General features: G+C 45.7%; 3 protein-coding genes across 3 annotated transcripts in view; 1 reads left to right on the forward strand and 2 right to left on the reverse strand.

The window, feature by feature from the left end:
- srprb (SRP receptor subunit beta) overlaps window positions 1-47 on the reverse strand; it is a 2,298-nt gene extending 2,251 nt beyond the window's left edge. Inside the window, 1 exon segment of the mRNA XM_068745746.1 lies at window positions 33-47. Coding sequence (XP_068601847.1) covers window positions 33-47 — 15 coding nt within the window.
- A 4,419-nt stretch (window positions 48-4,466) lies between these two features.
- Window positions 4,467-11,572, forward strand: LOC137901704 (EMI domain-containing protein 1-like). The gene is made up of 12 exons (XM_068745747.1): window positions 4,467-4,518; window positions 5,609-5,670; window positions 5,794-5,920; window positions 6,590-6,676; window positions 6,782-6,910; window positions 8,626-8,697; window positions 9,355-9,389; window positions 9,478-9,540; window positions 9,985-10,020; window positions 10,091-10,135; window positions 10,214-10,298; window positions 11,140-11,572. The coding sequence occupies exons 1-12, from the start codon at window positions 4,467-4,469 to the stop codon at window positions 11,268-11,270; spliced, it is 924 nt and encodes a 307-aa protein (XP_068601848.1). The 3' UTR covers window positions 11,271-11,572.
- A 4,518-nt stretch (window positions 11,573-16,090) lies between these two features.
- Window positions 16,091-17,200, reverse strand: LOC137901705 (alpha-(1,3)-fucosyltransferase 4-like). The gene has a single exon (XM_068745748.1). It carries the CDS (start codon window positions 17,198-17,200, stop codon window positions 16,091-16,093), a length of 1,110 nt encoding a protein of 369 aa, XP_068601849.1.
- Between the last annotated feature and the right edge of the window lie 3,857 nt (window positions 17,201-21,057).

Below are 21,057 nucleotides of genomic sequence, written 5' to 3' on the forward strand. Positions count from 1 at the left end.
AGGAATCGCCTCTGTGAGGAGTCATTCGTCACATTCGATAGAGCCATGTCGTCCTAACGGCACGGAGTCATGTCTCCTGAACAGCTGAAGAGGCTCGGGCCTTGTTTTTGCCTGAGCTGAAAGCAGGAACGTAATCCGTTCATGTGACTTGGCATAATCAAAGTGACATTCCAAATGAAGTTGGTGCACAAGTTCAAAAGTAGAGGTGCTGCTTGAAAAGATCAATGCAAACTGGATTTATTCTTACCTCAACGTTAGCCTGCTGCCAAGGCGTATCTTATTATCGAACTCTATAAAAGGCAGAAAATATTCTGACTTCTCCCTAAAAATGTCTTAAAATGTCAACCGCTTCTTCTAAGCGCGGCTGGTAACTGGATCCTTGTGTCTTTATGTCACACAGCCAACTCTGTGCATGTCACGCCTTACAGAAATCCACTTTGTTAGAGAGGACCGCCTGAGCCAGTGGAGATGACATCACCCTCTGTTTGATGGGGTGCTGGCTCCGCTTCAGAGGCCGCTGAGGCCCTCGGTGATGTAGATGCGTAAGGAAGGCTATAGGACTGTGAGGGGGGGGCTTGTTCCTCTTCACATCTCTTCATTCTGTTTCATCTTCTGAAGCTCGAGTCATTTTCTCTTTTGTTAATGTTGATCCATCTCTTTTTTTTTTCCCTGTTGCTCCTCCTGATAATCAGATTATACAAAAGTGACGCATCAGAGTTTTATCAAATATTTGCACGTGAATATCAGTTCATATGAAAATACTGTAATGCAGTACTCCTGCTTTTTTCAAACTACTTATTGAAAGTTTGAGTAAGATTGTGGACCCCCTGCCCCGCTCCTCCCAGCCCGCAGCAACACCCCAGCACCTTTCTGTTCACGTGATTGTACGATTGTTGCTCAAAGACGTGAGCCTCGTACAAAGACACAGTTGCCAGGACCCCCCCCCCCCCCCCCGCCCGATGAGGACGGTAACCTTTGATCTCCGGCACATGCCGAGGAGAAGAGGTCAAAGTTAAAGCAGGATTTCATTGAAGAAGTTAAAAGGTGACCAAAGGTGTCAGGTGGCAAACGCTAATGCTACAGAAGCTGCTCTGCAGCTGGATGAGGAGGAAGTGAGGGAAGCATGCTTAAAGCCATTTGTTCAAGGCTTTATCCAGATCAGCAGATATATTATTATATCATTCTCTTTTCCATTTCATCCTCTTGCTGATTTGCCCTTGCCTTGCCTTTTCTTGTCACTGCCAGACTCTTTGTCTTCCATATTTCCTCCTGCCCCCTCTCCTTATCTAACTTCCTATGTCCTTTAGCTCTTCTGCTCTCCCATCCTTGGAGTAAAAAGATGAAACAGAGTCATTCCCCATGTGCTCCCGCTGACTATAATCTCCTCGATATGGATATGACTGATGTTTCTACTACATCCTTGGCTCTGCTCAAATCTAGGTCAGACGCCGACCTTTGACCCGCTGTGAGCCGGGGAATAGAGTAGCTGTTCCCGGCCCAGGTCTGATCTGCCTGATGGATGATGATCTGTTCAGGCTCCTTTGTTCTTTCTTTCATCATCTTATCATTTGAGTCTTCCTGTCTCCATTTTGCCATCTGCCCTTCGGCCTGCCACTCGATGCATCTGTTTACACTGAGTGAGGCAAGCGAAGTTCCAGAGTTCCTAATATGGTTGCTGGAAAGGCTTCTGGGATCAATAAGAGCCACATGTGTGCAAGACGTTTGGTGGAATTAGCTTTGGAAATGATATGAAATAAGCGCTTTTGATCAGAACAGACCGCTATTGTTTTGGTGCTTTTATTTTGGTGCTTTTATTTGATTTTTTTATCGATACTGGTGCTCGGTTGTGGAAATATGTCCAAAACAAAACACCAAATGCCATGTACACAAGAAATAATTCATTATATAGTGCTTGAAAAGGAGTGGGAAGAAGATAACTTATTAAATCCCACCCCCATTATACAACTAAGATTTTAAATTTATTGGACTTCTAATAATGAAAAAAAAGAAATTCATTTGGCAATTTCTTTTTTCAGATGTGCTTCATTGAATCAACCCTTTATCCCTTTATACAGTAAATGTTTTCTGGAAAAAACTACCTCAGAAATCCAAACTGCAAAGGATGCCTTCAGACCGATCCACGTCGGTGTCCAGAATCAGTCAAGGGTCAAAAGTCAAAAACCATAAAGACGTACTTCACGCACAGGGGAACCCCGTGACAGAAGCTCGACCGCATGATGTGAGGCTCAACAACAGTTTATCTCCTTTAAAGCGGACCAGGTTTGCAGACTTACCTTACTTTGGTAAGCCCCACAGTAAACTTAGAATACTGTGTGCAGATGTTTCACTGGAAGTTTCACTCCAAAATCAAACATGGCAACCGGCTGGTGTTGCTGTGAAATGTTTAGAATCATCCCCTTGGATCCACAATGTTTAAACCAAATTTCGTTACGATCCATCTCATGCGCTATTTGTCTCTGAATTGATCAACCAACCTGGACCAACTCCGCTCTTTCTGCAAAACCAATTGGAAAAATGCTGCATTCATTCCAACCGATCGCTGTGCCATCATCCCTCTTCAAATTCCCACAGCGTCATCTCATAGCGCGACGATGACTATATGTCTGTGCGCCAATGGAACCGTCTAGCTCAAGCTGTGTTGCTGATGTTTCACCGGGGCCAGACGGTGCAAGCGTTGAGCGGTCCATTGTGGTAGCGTGAGGGGATGACAGAGAAATTCGATCTGCTCTTAGACTGGAAACGATTATCTGCCATTGTTTCATCCTTTTACTGCTGGGAGCTCCAGCATTTAGTGAGTAGAAATGTCAGATTAATCGCGGGGGTCCTGATTTCGTTTGATTCAAGTCATGCAGTCAAGTCGAGTCTGCACGAAGTAACGAATGATCGAATGCAGCCAGGAACTTCATTAATCACCAATGCTTCACTTTAAAGGAAACACGACGTGGCCTGCCAGCTGGCATCCTGGCGAACACGACTAAATGGTCACACTGTGGAATACAAGACATCTTAGTTTTCAAATAACGTTCCCGTCACCGTCCTGCGCCCTCCACCGCAGTCAGAGTCGGCGTGTGAGTTTAGAGAGTACTGGAGTTAGTGACAGTATGTGCATGTGTGTGTGCGAGCATGTGTGTGTGTGTGTGTGTGTCTGTCTGTGTGTGGGCGTGTGTTCTGTGCCAGCTGCTCTCCACGCCAGCAAAAGCTGACCGCTTGTTGGCTGGAGCCGACGCACAACAAATTCCTGGGACGCAGCCGACTCTCTGATGCCGACTGTGGCGTGCACACACACACACACACACACACACACACACACTCATGCATGTATGTATTTATTTATTTACACACAATTGTAAGATGTTTCTTTGTGTCTTTGTCAAACAGTCAAAGGTCTAGAATGATTTTCTCGTAATTCATTAAAATATTCTGCGCGGTCTTTTACTGGATGGAGCTCAGAGCAATAACGAGGGTTCCAATTCATGAAACCGGTTGGAGATTTGTGGTTTTCCCAGATCAAATATTGCTCTCTGTTATGTTTCCTCTGATGATTCAACGGGTTCTCGTCTCATTTTCTGCCTTTGTGCTTTGCCTGGGTGAGTTTCAGTCGTCTCCAGTAGCTCATCTTTCATCACCACCATCGTGAACAGCTGAGCTTATCACACAAGTCAAACGCCAGCGTTGCTTCGGTAGCACGCCATTTATCAACATGTGATCCCAGCAATGCATTTATGCATTCAAATGTTTGGTCTGCGGTCAGTTGAAATGAGTGTGACTTTTGTCTGGTGAAATTATATCACTTGAAAGTTGTGTTTTTATGCTGACAAAATTATAGTCTTGGCCTAACATCTTCAACGAGATCACACAATATCTGGAATCTGCTCAAACACGGATGCCATTCTCTTCTCTTTGTGGGAGAGAACGTTCCTCCCTTTGTTTATTTTGCCACTCACTATAAAAACATTCTTTGTTTCTTTTCCGTGAGCTGGGTGCAATCCAAGGAAAATAACCCCGTCTTAGTCTGCCATGGTATAATTAAGGATCCAAACAGAGTCTATAGTTGCGGTCCGCTTCTAAACATCAGCTCGAGCACAACGGAAGTTTGGGTTTCTAACCCCGACATAATTAAATTCCAAATGCAGGAACGGAAATCCCACCCACCACTTGCGTGTTAAAGAAATGCAGTTGTTTTGTTCATTTTTTTGGTTGATTGAGTCAGCTGTGGTGTTTTCCTGTGGCGTGTTTATAACATAATGACATACGGCCGGTTTATTCCTGCTTCTCTTCGGAGAACAGCTTCAAACTGGACAAGTTCACAAATTAGCAGCAAAGAGAGGACATGGCGTCCCGTGTCGGCTTGTGTTCCACCGGCTGCTGCTGTGGTTGAGCTTGGAGAGGACTGAAAGTCTGCTGCAGATGCTAAAGGGGGTTTGAGTGACAAAGGATGAGAGCCAATGCATGCCCACTTTCTGTCCTCGGTGGAGTTCCTGAAGGCACCTCAGTGCAGTCAGCGGCAACAAACCGCCCCGTGGGGTCATTTTTGGCCTCGCCAGCTCTTGGTATTTGGGAGTGAGGAATGCGTTTTGGGTTGAACTGTTGATTGTTGTTTCCGCTTGTGGCTGCGCTCCAGGCTGAGATCCAACATGTTGAAACGAGGCATTGAGAAGCCACGCCCGCGTCGTCCACCGACCCACCACTGGACTGGGAAGCACACTCAGACGTGGTCTAGACGTTCACCCGGTCCTGTTTCAGCAGCAACCTTTGAAGCAAAAACCTCAGCTTCTGCCATCCTTCCATCAAAGACGATGATCTGGGCTGTTTGGGTCCATTTTCTGTTCTGTTATTTATGGGAACCAGTTGTCTTTCATTCTACGTGGACACTGCTATGACCACAATCTGGGTGCGTCCCCGCTGTGGGACCGACAGCTGATGTTGAAGACACCCTTATGAGCCATAAGGGTGTCTTCGTTTGAGATCCAAAGCAGTTCTTCTGTGCTGTGTTTCAAATGTTGGATTCTAACTGATGCAAAGCATCTTAATATGTACACAAATTACACAAAAGGAATATCTAGTTCTCTGTAGGGAACTGACAGCTAGTCTGGTTAAACTTTTTTATTTAGAACAGAATGAGGAAGCAGAGAACAGGAATGGCAACATGAATTTCAGTAAAGCACACGTATGTGAACTTTTGCACATTGCTGAGAGAAAACTGAATGTAGGAATCCTGAAAAGAGCCAAATAACAAGCGTTAGCTCTGTAAACCAAATTTGTTGCATTACCAATGGGTCTATTAAATGCGTAATTTTCACCTCTCCAGCCTGCAGCTGCTTTCTGTTCGGCACAAAGTATGAATAAGCAACCAACCGATAGTAAAAACAAGTTTGCATCTAAAGAGCTCGATATTTTCCTCAGGTATTGGTGGAGAACAAAGCAGAGATAATAGTGAGTGAGCATTGCACTTACACTTACAGTATGTACCGGTATTGACCTGAAACACGGCAAAAAATAAATAAAAAAAGAAGCGAGAGATGAGCGATAGAGATAAAGGAATTCTTGTTGATGTGATGAAACTGTTTTCGGTCTGTCTTTCCTGCAGAATGCTTGAACTGCACCAGTTTCTCTGACATGAGCAGCAGAATTAATGCCATTGAGTCAAAGGTAAAGGTGATTCCCTGTCTCATCCTTCTTGCAAGTCATTCCTTTGAATTATTGCATTGGAAAAATGCATTGCTTTATAAACCAGAGAGAAGATGTGTCTGACGTCTGCTGCTCTCGTTCCAGATGAAGCTGTTAGAAGTGGGACAATTACCCCAGCCGACAGTCAGCAGTTTGCCTGAGCACGCGACAGACAATGAAGTGGACGCACCTCAACCTACTCCTATTGGGCCACCGTCATACCTGCCGCCAGGTGTCAATCATAAATGCATGATATTGACAAGCTGTTGTGTCGTAGTGTGAAAAAAAATCATTTTCAGGATCATATTTTATATTCAAACTATGGCACTGCATTTATTTTATCTATATTTTTAGATTCCTTAACCATGAAAACAAACCTTTAGAATTTTTGAAAAAGCCTTCATTTTAAGTAAATGGGAAAATCCAAACATTATCCGCATTCCAGATCAGATCTGGATGAAATTCTGTGGTGAGATAGAGGCCCCCACCCTGCATGACTGTGTCAAATTCCATAAACGTCGGTCAATAATCAACCGAGATATTGAGGAACAAATTCTGAAGCTCCAATGACTGCAATGTTAGCAAAAATGTCAAAGAGATCCAGAATCCAGGATCTCTCGTGGATCAGCACCAAAGTTTAATCAACTGTTCCCAGTAAGATTCCAAACAATTTCATCACGATCCATCCAAAACATTTTGAGCTATCTAATAAACAAACAGACAGACAGACAGACAAACCAATGCAGGAGAAAACATAACCTCCTCGGCGGAGCTAATGAAAATGGCCAAAAGGGACAGAAAGCTTTTAATGGAAGTCTTCATCGCTGTTTGAATTCATCAGTGAACAATTCAATCTCAATATTTTTGTTTGATTTTTATTGTATTTTTTTTTATTTGGCAGCACCAGTAGGTAGAGGGCCACCGGGGCTTCCAGGAACGGCTGGACTTCCAGGTCCGGCTGGAAGAACAGGCCTCCCTGGACCCATCGGTAACATTCCACGATGAGACCATCTTCTAGTCGGATCAACAGATTATTGTTTAACATGACCTACCGGCTGATTCATTGCATTTTGTGTTCCTTCTTCATGCTCAGGACCAAAGGGAGACAGAGGTCCTTCAGGAGAAGTCGGTCTCCCCGGCCTTCCTGGCCCGCCGGGTCCTCCTGGGCCAAGCTCCTCTCACGTACGAGCACGCGGTGATGTGTTTCACATCGACAGTGAAGGTGAGGATGAATGACTCTCTTAAAATAGCACTTTTATGGTAGCTTAGAGCTAAACCGTCCCATATAATGGGCGGAAGTATACGGACATAAGAGAGTAGATTTGACACCCCTGTTGAAAAAAACAAAAGAACCTTCCTCATTGTGTTGGGCCTGAATTGATGCAGATTCCATCCGTGCATATTCACAATCCATCCTCTGCTTAGTCACGTGCTTCATCACGTTCGGTCACATCCCACCCATTATACTCTTGCTGCACTCTTCTTCTGTGAGGCAAAGGACTGGCTTAGATTTCCTTTAAATACTTCCATGTGTTTTACGGCTGCAGAGCCTCAGTTTACCAACAATGGAGCCAAATACCTGCTTAACCACAAGATTACCTGAGGTGAAAGAGAGAGAGAGAGAGAGAGAGAGAGACAAAAACAGGAGAAACAAATGAAAACATTCATTTTATTAGCTTCAATGAAGCACCAGTTTGATTCATTTTTTACTTCCCACTGACATCTGTAATAAAAAATATTTACTGGTAAACATGGAAATAATCAACAGCCTTCGTGCGATATATACAAGAAGAAGAAAAAAGACCCAATCCTGAACCCAAATCTCTCACACTCCCCACAGGGAGGCAGTAGAAGTCCGTCGTGGCATCACGGAGGCTGCTGGCTCCAATTAAGCTGCTGGCTTGCCTCTGCCTCTCTGAGCTGAGACAGAGGCTGCGGGTCTGGAACTATGTAGATTTGGGTCTGTGGGACTATGTAAACTGAGGGGGGGGGGGCAACTGGCTGTAAATCAGACCTAATTTGTAAACTGTCAGCGCAACAGTCTGCGTTTGGGAGAACAGGCCGCGGCGGCCCTGAGCCAAAATCTGGACTAGCAATGAGCAAGGAAAGGCGATTGTCTGCCACTCATGTTGAGTGTGTCGGGGAAGCAGCCAGACTCGATGAGCCTGTAACATTAGAAAATGAGTTCCAGAGGGAAGGCTGCTCTTTCTCGACCCCCGCTGTGGACGGCTGCCATAATGCAACAGCGCTGCCTCAGTGCAGGGGAAGACTGAGCGCATGTTAAAGTGGAGGAGAAGTGGGAGTGTGGCTGCAAACAGAATTCATTCTCACAAGCACACTGTGAAACATCCTGCACGCTGAGAGCAAGGCACGACCTCCGCTTCCTGAACGCTGTCTAAGAAGAGCTCACATGCAAGCGTTTACTGTTCCATAAACGGACGCGCTTGTAGCGGGAGCAACCGTTCCTGTCGGTCAACCTGTATTTAATCCGACTGTCGACTGCAGCTGAAAGTCATTATCCTGACCGGTGATCCTTGATGTCTTAACGTTTCTGTTATGTTTACAAAAGGATCCCTCCCACAGCCTGAGTTTCAGGCTGCTGGAGAACGCGTGTGGCTGCAAGGACGGATAGTGCAAAGCACAACAATGTGCATTGCTGTAAATCAACAGCAGCAGAAGCCCATTTATTATCTTCAGATGCAGCTTGTTTGTTTCTGACTGGGTTGATTTCACTTTCCTAATAAGTTGACTTTATCTGTGGCGAGATCATGTCCACGGCAAAACCCGGGAAAACTTGTTTTAACACGTGGAAAGTGTAATTGAATTTAAGTCATTTACATTAGGAAATATGTTATTTTTTCATAAAATGCACCTCCTGTCTGTCACGCTATTGCTAATGAATGTTTTTCGTGTATTGTTTTCTTCTAATCTGTCTAGTGCTCCCTGCTCCTCTGGTGGTTGTCGGTCCTGCCGGTCCGACTGGTCCAACTGGTCCAACCGGCCCCGGCGGCCCCTCAGGTATGAACGTAAGCCGTCTCCTGCCCATTGGTTAGAGTACAACACCAAAGAATCACTGCAAGCCCTTGTTCCAACACAGTTCATTAATCTTACATGCATACAAGTATATATTAGGGCTGCAACAGTGTATTGTTGTGCAGAATCAATGTGACCATGTACAACAGTCACATTGCAGGACATGCAATATTAAGGGAAGCAAAACAACAACCACTTGTGTGGTTGGATCTCAATCGCTGCTTGATTCAAATGTAAAACTTTAAACTTTCCATAATTAATTGAGACAGAAAGTAAATTTATATTTAGGCCTGCTTATCTTCCACCATTAATCACACATTTCAACCCGGTTAAAAAGGCAGATTACATGCAAACAACACAACTCTAACAAACAAGTTGTGGAAGTTAGAGCACGTTTCACCAGAAGTAGATCAACTTTTAAAGCAAGCGAGATTCTGGAGGCTCAGGAGTTTAATCACGTGTTTAACATGTTTAAACAATATAATTCATTAAATCAATTCAACTGCGGCAAATTCATTTAATTGAATTTTAAACCTTCAGAAAGTTTGAGTCAAACTTGACTTATTTGATCTTCCTACAAGTCATGTTTTAATCATTTCCTCTTTTCATCGTTAACATTTTCAGGCCCCCCAGGACTGAGAGGACCTGCAGGGACGCCAGGCCAAAATGTGGGTGACTGTAACCGGTGCTTGATAATAATGAATTTAAAGTATGTTTTACATTAATGATACATTCCATTTTACTCACTAACATAAGGGCAAGGACGGTCTTCAAGGCAAGCCGGGTGATCCTGGGCATAAAGGAGATCCAGGAGAAAGGGTGAGGCTGCTTTCAAGATTGTCCTCCTAATCAGATTAGCAGGTTGGGGCAGAGGGGCGGGGGGGGGGGGGGGGGGGGGGCATATTTGAATCTGATGAACTATCAAAATGCGTTTTATTCTGCGGTTTGCAAATGACCTGAGCTGTCATGCAACCTTAAACACATCAAAAACACACTCCAAGCTCTGACTAATCCTCCCCCTCTCCCTCACTCCCTCATCCAAGGCCAGACCCCGGCTAATCAGCGCAGCCATGCCGGGTTACTTCTTTTATCCAGCTTTCTAGAGAGACTCCAACTCAAACCTGATCCTTCTTCTCTGCCAGTGTGATATAAGGCTGGAGTTCTGATGGCATATCGGCACAGGCCGTAAAAAAAAAAATTGCAAGTTGGTGAAATGTGTAAGTCCAAAATATGTATTTATTCTATATTTTTTTTCTCCACCAGGGGCATCCAGGTTTAACAGGAGAGCAGGGCCTGCCTGTAAGTACAAAGTTATTCAGTTGCATAAAACACGAGGACACGCAGAACAGAGATTGATTTCTTATCTTAGGGGTCACCAGGGTCAAAGGGAGAGCCTGGACAAGGTTTGAATGAGGTAAGAGACACGACTATCTTTTTGCCTCTGGGTTCGTTTTGATGAATCATCTTAAATAAGTATCATGGTGTCATCCAGGGCGAGGCCGTGCAGCAGCTCAGGGAGGCCTTGAAGATCCTGGCGGAGAGAGTCCTGATCCTGGAGCACATGATCGGTGTTCACGGTGAGCAGAAAAACAGAGAGGATGGAAAGCATTTCTCCAGGTTAGCTTAGTTTAGCACGGAAGATTGAGAATGTTGAGCCATCTTATTTTAGCTTCCTGAATCTGATCAGGGTTACGCCGTCAAGAGAGGCAAACGGGGAACACCCAAACAAAACTGTGAAAGGGGGGGGGGGGGGCCTGAATGACAGCTATGAACCTCACATGAGGGCTTTAGACAGCACATTGTCCACACCCTAAACCCTCCTCGTGTATTTGCATGCTTCACCTCCTTTGGTTAGCTTTGTTATTATTCATTCTGACATTTGGTTGATGGGCTTCCTCGGCTGGCCCTATAGATTCTAGGACCGCCACTGGCTCCGTCAGCGCCACACCTTCAGAAGATGAGTCACACATTACACCTCATTTGTTTAACCTGCACCATAAAAGTATAAATTGCGCTACGCTGTTTTATTTGAGGTTTCAGCTGGACTTTGTTCTAGCCATGAGCCGCCACCGGACCACCCGGAGCTTCCTGCTCCCTGCCAAGATATACGCTGACTGCACAAATGTTATTGTTAATACTCACGTTAAGTACAAATCGAGTTGCAGGAGATGTAATGTTTTAGTGTGCGTGCTTTAGTTAGGGCAGCGTGGACCTGTTTGCACCGGGACTGGGTGCAGCTTCAGGTCTAGCAAACAGCACTGAGAGGGGTATCAGTCTTCTTATCTAACTCTGTTCCAGATAGCAAAGGAGCAAATTCCTTAAAATGCCAAACAGTTCCTTTAGTAGCAAAATATCAAAATTTAATTGAGGTTTTTGCTTTGTTTTACATTTTTGTCTGTCTTTCATGTCCAAACCCAGACAACTCTGAAGGCTCTGGGTTCAGCAGGATTTCAGACCCCCTGTCTTTTTCAGCGGTAAAAATCAAGCATCTTCAGCCCGTTCAGCCTCCGTCTGTCCCCGAGGAGAGACACCGACGAGCTCCCCTTTAGGAGTGCGGTCCAATCTGTACGTATGTGTATAATTGTGATGGATGTGAATTGTTGTTTATATATCATGTTTCTCATACTACTTTAATGTTACACTTTATTTGTCTTTTTTTTTGGGGGTCACAAACATGCAGAGACGTAAAAACAAATGTTTTTGCAGATATGAGATGTTGAACATTTCATCCACATGAACGGCTTTGTTTTCCAGCCTTCTTGATCCTGTTGATGCATTATCCCACAGCCGTACTTCAACAGCGTTTTACAATGAAATATAATCTCATAAAATATCATGCATATCGCCTTGCATTCTTTCCTCTTTACATAATAAAGAAAAGACCATAAACACGTTGCCGTAGTTACCTTGACTGATGTGAGTTAAAGATGCAATTTAGTGTCAAACATGTTTTTGGAATGACATGAAGGTTCATCCTATGTTAGCATGTCAAACTTATTTCTTCCTGTGTCGCTCTGGTTGCTCCGTCTTGTAAAAACCGAGGTAATACAGGACAGGTTGCCAAGAAGGTCTGCTTATAATATATCGAGGTGAAGTGAACGGCATCTGGAAAGCAAAAGGAATAGAAACGGTGCAAACCATCAACCTCACTGAGCTCTTCGCCTTCACGGGGCTGACTGATGGAGCTCTGAACCTGAGAGGATTACATCCACTTTTTTTTTTCCACAAACCAACCCTATGATCTGCTCACAAACTGGTGCGCTCAAGTTTTGACCATGCTGGTACAATATTTGTTTTTTTCTGTTAAGAATTCTTATGGAAGCAGAATATTTGAGGTAGGCACATCAAATTAGAAACCAGGCTGCCTATATTCCTGTTTTTTTAAAAATAATATTATTATTATTAAAATGCATGCATTACTCCTGAGAAATTAAAGAAACTTAAAAAAAAAAGCAGTCTTGTTAGAGGTTGAAGAAAGTGGGCAAAAAAAGAATCCTGGCTCCGCTGCTTAGCCTGGATCGGCACCAAACTTTAATGGGACTTATTCTGCCAATAGGCCAGTCCTCCCACCAAGTTTCATGGAAATCTGTTGAGTAGTTTTAATAACATTGCAAAAAATTCAAGAAACAAACAGGCATGAGTGAAAACATGACCTCTTGCTAAAGTTGTTCTCTCTCAACATCCAGCTGTCATCTAGTGATGTGTATGTGTGTGTGTGGGGGGGGGGGGGGGGGGGGGGGTAAAGTACGGCACCAAAAAGATTTTTGCACATGTTTACTCAATTGTGGCTATTTGTTCCATCGAAATTCAAAATGAATGTTCTCAGAAACGACATCATGATAAAGGATAATCCTTTGTTTTTACACTCGTCAGGTCCCAATCAGCCCAAATAGCCAAGAGAACTGAAACGTGCATGCCATGCAAGAGTTCTTGGTTTCAGGAGGTTAAGCTGCTTGGCAGATCTTTATCTGCGTCAATTATGGAAGTTAAGAAAAACATCACTGGAACAAAGGGATTGTGTAGCGACTACAGTGCATCCGGTGTAATGATGCTGTTTGGAGGCATCCATTTAAATATCAGATTTATTTGCAGGGAAATTAGTTTAACAAAAAAAAGGCTTTATTGTGCTTTCTTTTGTTTCTCTTTTTTTTTTAAAGACATCCACTGCTGTGGTGATGGAGAGCGCTGTCGGGTTTTCAGAGAGGGATCACACAAACACACAGAAGCAGAGCTGGCTTTTGCCATTCAATTAGCTCAACAGAACAGGATGATAAGTGCAGTTATGTATCACTGTCATAGATTCCGCACCGGCCTCTTTTATCTATGCTTTGCCTTTCTCCTGATCCCCCCCCCCCCCCCCTTCTCTTATTTTTCCTGCCTACTGAACAGAGACATGTTGATATGAGGGCTGCTTGCGCGGCCACAAGGGAACGAGTCTCTGGTGCTTTTGATCAGCTGCAAGATCAGACGTGTCCACGGCTCCCTCCCACCCACCCCCACCCCCCCGTGTACACTCCAGTGACTGATCATGCAATATAATGGGCAGGCACAGACAGCTGAAGATGCACAACCACACATGTTCTCTCTGTAGATCATATAAGCACGGACACACAGTTACACACACACACACACACACACACCCAGCACAGTGGGCCTGCGGTCCATGTGTTGGCTCCCCTCATAGTGGGGCGGCTTGTTTGCCGGACACAAGGGAGCAGGAGAGAGATGGTGTGTGCGATGTCCCCTTTCTTGCCCCCCCTGTTTTTTGACAGTAAGATGGATGATTGCAATCACAGGAGCCATCAGTGAGACAGAGTGGAGGTCTGTGGGGCAGCGAGACACAGCCATGGGAAACCAGTCGTCAGATTACTGCACCGCGCTGCCATGGGAACAATGCGCTGTTTATTTGTCTGGGGGGTGGGGGGGGGGGGGGGGTTCATATGCCCCCACCCCTACCCCCCCTCCTCTGTGTGGCCTTTTGATGTGCAGAAAAGGAAAGCGTCCTCGTAAAATACGTGTAGGCCGAGCAAGAGGGGGGACGTTCACGTTTCACAACACAGTAAGCCCACTGTAAGTCGATACGTCTCCTCAAACCAGGACCAATGTGACAGACTTCTCGGCGATTAGACGCCTCTCTTTGATCCCGTGAAAGAATGAGGAGGCAGACGTTTGGCTCCCCAGTGAGCGGATGTTTTTAAGAGAAACATCTGTTGCTGCACAAATGAGATTACCGCGTCTGTAGCTGGAGGCCGTGGAGGTTATGAATGGCACCGCTGTTGAAGAGGGCGTCTGGAGGAGAACCCGAGAAGGATCTTTGTAATAAGCTGTTGCTGCTAGTTAAGGACTTTGAATCAAATTAAATGGCCTCAGATTGGATATTCTTCAAAGCCCACCTTCAAGTTGTTCAACTGTACTGCCACCGCCAACACAGCTGAATCACATATCTTGCACATTAATACAGCCGATATTTCACCCCTGTTGCCAAGCAACAGCAACTCCTCGCATCATCCTCTAAACTTGCCAGCCTGTGACATAAGGTGATACGTTATCCCCCCCCCCCCCCCCTCTTTGACTCTTTGGATCAACAGTGACCGGCGTTTCCCTGGAACAAAAACCCAGCCGTGTTGAAACTGTTGGTGATTTAAGTTTTTTATATATATATACCATTTACATTCATATTATCCAAGCTGTGAATTAATGTGAGGCGTTTCACAAGCGACAAAGTCGATTCAGCTGTGTCTCTGCAGAACGGATGACAACCCCCCCCCAGAGAACTCCTGAGTGTTCTGGGTCAAAGAGCCTGAAGGAATCAGGAGTCTCTCCTCTGGTTCCTGACAAAACGCCGATAAAGCTGCAAGTAACAAATCCTCATCCGTGTGGGGCCGTACACAGACGACACTGTCAGCCTCAGAGGATGCTCAATGCGCCAAAACTGACACTGAATACTACATAAGAACAAAAATAAAAATTAAAACCCAACACTGACATGTTATTCATCTATTAACCAATTTCGAACCGATGCGATGCAATACATTTTACAAAAAGCTAAACAGAGACTCTAAATCTGAAAGAAGAGCTTGAATATCCAGACTGCAAACCATTTCTTTTTTCGGATTAACCCGAGGTTTTTCTCCAAACTTAAGGGAAAGCTCAAGTTCACTGTAAAGGTGCCCTGCCATCGAACACATCGCACGCTAAAATTGCTTTGGTAAAACAATAATTTAGAGATGAAGATAACGGTATACTAATACGCCAGTACAAGATATTAAAATGTCTTACTGGGCTTTCTGAAATAGAATATGCAAAAATCAGCTTTAAAACAGTCTGTTCTGGTCAACGGTTGTGAACACAAACACGTACAGAGGACAGGTTGTTACCAGTGCGGGTCGTACAGCTGCACAGATCCTACCTGAGCTGCACAAGAACATTTCTTTTTTGCATTTCTTTTCCCCGTCCAATATGCACTTGACAATTTTTTTTTTTTTTCCATGTTAAGTATTTGTCAGAGCATCTATTTACAAAACCATGACGAGTGAATACAGATTTTTCTCACAGTAAGTGGATATGCTAACAGTTTCCTCACGAATGGAATCATGACAGGAATGAGGAGCCGTCTGAAACACATTGTTGCTGCTCGACGGACGTCAGTCGTTCCGCCAGCTGTTGAGGCTTCCTCTTCATCACGGCGATGCAAAATGACGCGCTGTCTCCGTGCCTGCAGGAAATGTCTCATTTGACAGTGCAAAGTGTTAATCCTAAATCAGGGGCGCCAACACAGAGGTGTACATTCCACATCGTATGGCTTCTGATTCCCATCAAGTAATTCCTGCAGCTTTGTTTTCTATAGAAACATGCACTTGCGCTCCACTCCTCCTATTCGTCTTATTTGGAGCTGCAGCTGAAACCCTGCAGGGTTCATTCAGTGTTTGTGAACAGCGGTGAAATCAACCAGTTGCTGTGCAGACACAACGCAAGTGAGCTTTTACTGCCTCCCCAACAAGCATCAGAAGTACGGTACCAAGTTCCATGATTTCTTCAGGTCTGCCTTGTGAAAGATATACTTTATCTCAATGGGTTCATTTAAAGGGAGCGTTGAGTTCTCACGCCTTGACACCCTACAAAGACGTGAGGATTGCACTATATAGAAACGGCACCATGTTGTGTTTTAGCCTCACATAGCTCTGTTTGATCCTGAAGTTCAAACGCAAATCAGCACTAAAATAAAAACACATTCAAATATTATTTCTAATACGCAAATAAAACCCACTTGGAAGAAAATACAAATGATGGTTTAATTAGAGTCGTTTAAATTAAGTGATCCCACAACCAAAGATGAACTTTGTCTGTCTGTGTGCTCCAAAAGGTGACGTCACGAGTTAAACCAGCGACTCAGGTCTGTGACGACGTCGCTCCGCGTCCTGGTCCTCCTCACCGCCCTGCACGACGCGCAGTAGTGCTCGGCCCAGAAGGCGGGCTGGTGCGCGCCGTAGCCGCGTCTCCACTCCAGGTGGCGGCTCAGGCGCGCCGGATCGCGCCACAGCAGCAGCAGATACCGAGCCAGCCCACGCGCCGTGGGGAAGTCGTCCGCGTGGATGAAGGCCTCGGGCGGAAGAAAGCGCTCGTAGTTCCTCCTGGACGGACCCAGGACCACCGGGACGGCCCCGGCCAGCACCGCGTTCCACAGCTTCTCCGTGACGTAGTCGGTGTGCTGCGAGTTCTCCAGCGCCAGGTAGAACTGGTACCGGCCGAGCAGCCGCACCACGCTGCCGCTGCCGCTGCCGCCGCCGCCGTCGCCGTCGCGCGGCACCGGCCGCCCCGCGCGCCCGAACACGTCCACCTGGACGTGCTGCCGGAGCTGGTAGTAAAAGGACACGCGCGCGTGGGACTCGGACCAGTTGCTGATGACCCAGGCGAGGAGGCGGGGCCGGAGGAGGCGCGCGCGCGGCGGTACGCGGAGCGGGCGCGCTAAGCTGTTCTGGAGGGCTTCGCGTGTGCGCGCGAGAGGAACCAGATACCCGTACGGCAGGAATATATCAGAATCCGTCCGGTAGGTCATTGTGAGGTTGAAAACGCCCTCCATGCGCCACAGACCGGGCGTGTGCGCGGGGGACTCGTAGTTCAGCCATATCCACTTTTGCGCGCGTGGCCGCGGTTCCGTCGGCAGGTCGGCCGCCCCCGTGCCGACCTCCCGGTGGTGAATGATCACGGCGTCAGCCTGCGAGTACGCGCTCCAGTCGTCGGTGATCGTGCACCCTCCGATCCGGTAAAGCGCGAAGCAGTCCGGAAGCTTCCGTGCGCGGCCGAACGGGTGGGTCCAGACGAGAAGCGTCACCGCGCGGTTCCGGGAGGAGAAGAGCGGCTCCAGCGCGAACAGGTGCCGCAGGTAGATCAGGCGCACTCCGATTAGGAACAGAACCCCGAGCGTGGCCACGCGCACGGCTGCGCGGGACCGCTTCGGACAGCGCGGCCTAAAGAACATTCTCAAACGGGACAAAACTCATCACCTGATCCACGAGCGTCCAAAGCCGCTCCAGGCCCCTCTACCGGAACTTTGATCCGGGTGTTCATCGCGCAGAGGCGAGTCCCGGTTATCTGTTCAGGTATAGGGAGTGCCGATAATGTATTCCGGAATAATAAAGAGCCGCGCAACAGTCCGAGGTTCGACCAGCCTCCCCGTCCTGCTTGCAGGGATGGTGGGTGAAGTCATTTTGTCCCTTTCGTCCAAACAGGGAAAGAAAAAGAAGAAACGAATCGCAGCAGCGACGCATGCCGGAATAAGTTCTGACGTGGCAGCGTTTTGGTCTGGGCTCCTTTTACCCCGTGTCAAAGGGGCTTCTGTGAGACCTCCTGGCCCCCGGGGCGCTTCTAGTTTGAATCAACATTTGTGTTTTTGCTCAGGGCGCGGTGTTCTTAAGATGGAAGAACTAGAGGTGTTATTACATAACTAGAATTACTTTATTTTATTTTTTACTAAACTTGAAATCACTTTGTAAAATAGTGAACTAGTGCATTATTTTAGGGAGGCTCGGCAAACACAGATCAACACATCAACCCCCAACCCAAGTTTAAACTTTTTATTATGATCAGAATCCCGCAGGAAGAGCGCCGAGCACCGTGCGTGCCGTTTCTCACCCTGCACGCCTGATTCTCCACTAGGTGTCTCCGTGCACAAGTGCAAAGCATGCCCGGTGAGGCGTCCCGTTCAGCCTCTGTGTCGTTGGGATTTCCAAAACATGCATTGCATGTATAATTTAGTCAATGAATAAACATTTCATCTCGAAAAAAAATCGGCAGGCAGGCAGCAGCAGCACGGCCTTGGAAATGTTTGTCGTGAATATTTTTATTTATCAGATATGACACAGCATTGCAACACCCTCAAACCAGAAATGTTAATAAATGACTCATGGTGATCTCTAGCATTAACCTAATAATATAACTATTGAAAAGGTGTTGTGTCTGATATCTGAGTGTTCAGGAGAGACGTGCCGAGGCTGGGACAACGTTAGCCCCCCCCCCCCCCACCGACACCGAGAATGTCATGAAGTCTGAATGTGAGTGGAAAGAAATGGCAGACGAGGAGGAGTGGGTGAAGCGAGAAGCGTCTCCGCTGGGTCCTCCTCCTTCCTGTAACATCCATTCACTTTTCTTCACCGTGGAATAAAAGAAAAAGAAAAGGGATATGGCTGTGTGTGTGTGTGTGTGCGTGCATGTCTGACTTTATTCCCATAAGAGGTTTTGTATTCTTTCTGCATTATTTATCCTTCCTTTCATCTGAACAGTTTCTATTTTCAGCTGATTATTTAGTGATCTGCCCGAGGTTATCCTGAGTTGGGAAGACTCATAAGTTATAGATACAGTACACGGCGAGGCTCAACATTTTAAATACATGTATGTGTGTGTGGTTGGGCGGCTAAGGTCAGGAAGTGACACACGGGAATGACCTTTGAGTTTCTTCGTTCAGGCCAGTCATGTTTTGTCTTGCCTTTCTTCCACATGGAGTTGTGCGATAGTTAAGGTTTCACTGATTGGTGAGATGGTGATGCATATCCCCCCCCCCCCCCCTCACAAGACGCACATTGTTCTCATCAAATTCTGCACTTTGTTGTTTCAGTGAAGGAGTCGGAACGAGATCAAACTGACACAGCTCCAGCTATCTTAAGAGGAATGCACTTAGTTTCTTATTACTGTTGGCTATTTAAGAAAAATACTCGAGAGACTTTCTGTGTCTTTATGGATCGTTTTCCTTTTGTGTTTGTTTGTTTCTTCTGTCAGAAAAAAAGACCAGTTCCTGTATGTTTTTGTGTATATCGTGTATACGTGAATCATGCCAACACAGAGAGAAACATTCAGCTCTGATGGGACCCCCCAGGTCTTTACTCATCTTTCCCATCGATTTTCTCATGCTTTCTTTTTTTGCACTCCCTTGGGATGGGATGTCTCAATTCATCCCAGCCAGCAAAGGAGAGCACGAGCGATAGACAAACAAATAGAAAATGAGGAATAAAGCTAATGGAACCGATGCAGGCAGAGAAAGAGGTGGTCGTTGCAGGATGGGGGTCTGCGAGCTCCCTGATCAACGAGGCCCTTGCTGCCCTCTGACCTTGATCATGACCTCAGAGGTTTCCACTTGGGTCAGAGGTTGTGTGAAAGTGCCATTGCGGCGATTCACTCCTCTGTTGGGTGATGATGATCTTATGCAGCCTCCCAACCCTTGTCCGACTCGATCAGCGTCGCTCTCTGCCTTCGGCTCCCAAGGGCCACGCAGCCATCGCTAACCCGGCCGCAACCAGGCCTGCTAAAAGCACCTCGCAGGCAGAGTCAATGAGCAGGAGGAAACCAGGGACACAAACAGGCAAAAAGGATAGAATGGCTGCTTTATTCTATACCCCGTAGCTCCATGCAGAGGTTAACATATTCATGTTTAATGGCAGTGACACAAAGAACGTGTGTTTATTCCTCTATATTTAAACTTCAAACCAAGGGTGCGTGAACTGATGAGGCTTTTTAGAGGACGAGTCTGTGGGCGCCAGCACGATTCTCCTGCAGTCCTCACCCAGACCTATTTATGTTGTTTTTTTTTCTCCCCTCCTCTCTAATTTTACCATGGAGTGTAATAAAAAGACAAGTAAGGGTGGAAAAAAAAAGCCCTTTCAAGTCAGACGTGCAGACGTGAGCAGGCCTCTGAACTAGGAACACGATAATTTGTAGGTGGACTGATAATGCTGACTCTTACTTGTCGTGATTTACGCTGTGCACCTCCTGCTGCTTCAAAGTAATGCAAGGTGCAGGTGAAGCTGCGTTCAGATCCTTGTGGAGGAATTGTTTGAGTTGGAGAGAAGAGCCTGGCAATGCAAAAAAAAAATTCTTATGTGTGTTCAGGGCAATATTCACAGTATGATAGATTATTAAAAGGACAATTGTTTTGTCAGAAATTGGTTCAGAACACAGAATACAAAGCTTTATGTTTGTAAATGTATGTCATATAATTGTACCTTTCATTTTTTGTGTATTGTGTGTCATCAGGATTTAATAAATAGTAAACATGTGGCATGATGAATATCACATTGTGTTTTATTTGTCTGAGGGCAGGACAAACCGGCACAAACAATGTAATCGACACACTGCAAAACTGGACCCATTCGGGTGATCTCAGACCTGTATTTCTGGTTTAGCTCAACAATCGGCAGCATCAGAAGTCACAAAGGACAAGCCAAGGAAATGCTGATCAGCATTGGTGGGATGGAAATAATGAATGCACTAATTAGTCTAAAATGTATTCACTGTATACCTCAGAGTAATAATTAGAAAATAGTTTGATTTAGTAATTGACACTCAAAGCAACACAACATGCTGCTTGTGTCCTTTGTCACGGTAACTCTTTAAGCAGCTGTAGAACATTCTATTAAAGGCATGTGACTTGGTGCCATGGCCAAACCAAAGTTAGGCTTTAATTCACTGTATTGAATGATTGTATAATTGCATGCACATAAATGAGTAGCGAATAAGGCAAAGCTGTTGAGGCTGGATGTTAGTTGAGCAGTGAGTCCTATTTATACCCCCAGAATGGAGCAAGACACAAACAGCTTCCAATCGAATCAAGCAATGAGCTGAAAGTTGAGCTAATTCAAGGCGTAAAGTGTGTTATTTTAGCAAATAACACAAGAACGTGTTCTTTTATAAAGTATTGAAGTGATTTGAGATAAAAATAAAATTAAAAAAAAAATATTTTTTGTGAGAGCTAGGCTGTAAGCTTTTAACACTCAAAAAAGAAAAAAGAAAAAAAACCTCAAGTGTGAATGCAGGCGTGGATTTTCCAGGCCTCGCAGCAGTCTCGGC

This window comes from Brachionichthys hirsutus, chromosome 11, assembly GCF_040956055.1.
Source record: "Brachionichthys hirsutus isolate HB-005 chromosome 11, CSIRO-AGI_Bhir_v1, whole genome shotgun sequence".
Classification (NCBI taxonomy): domain Eukaryota; kingdom Metazoa; phylum Chordata; class Actinopteri; order Lophiiformes; family Brachionichthyidae; genus Brachionichthys; species Brachionichthys hirsutus.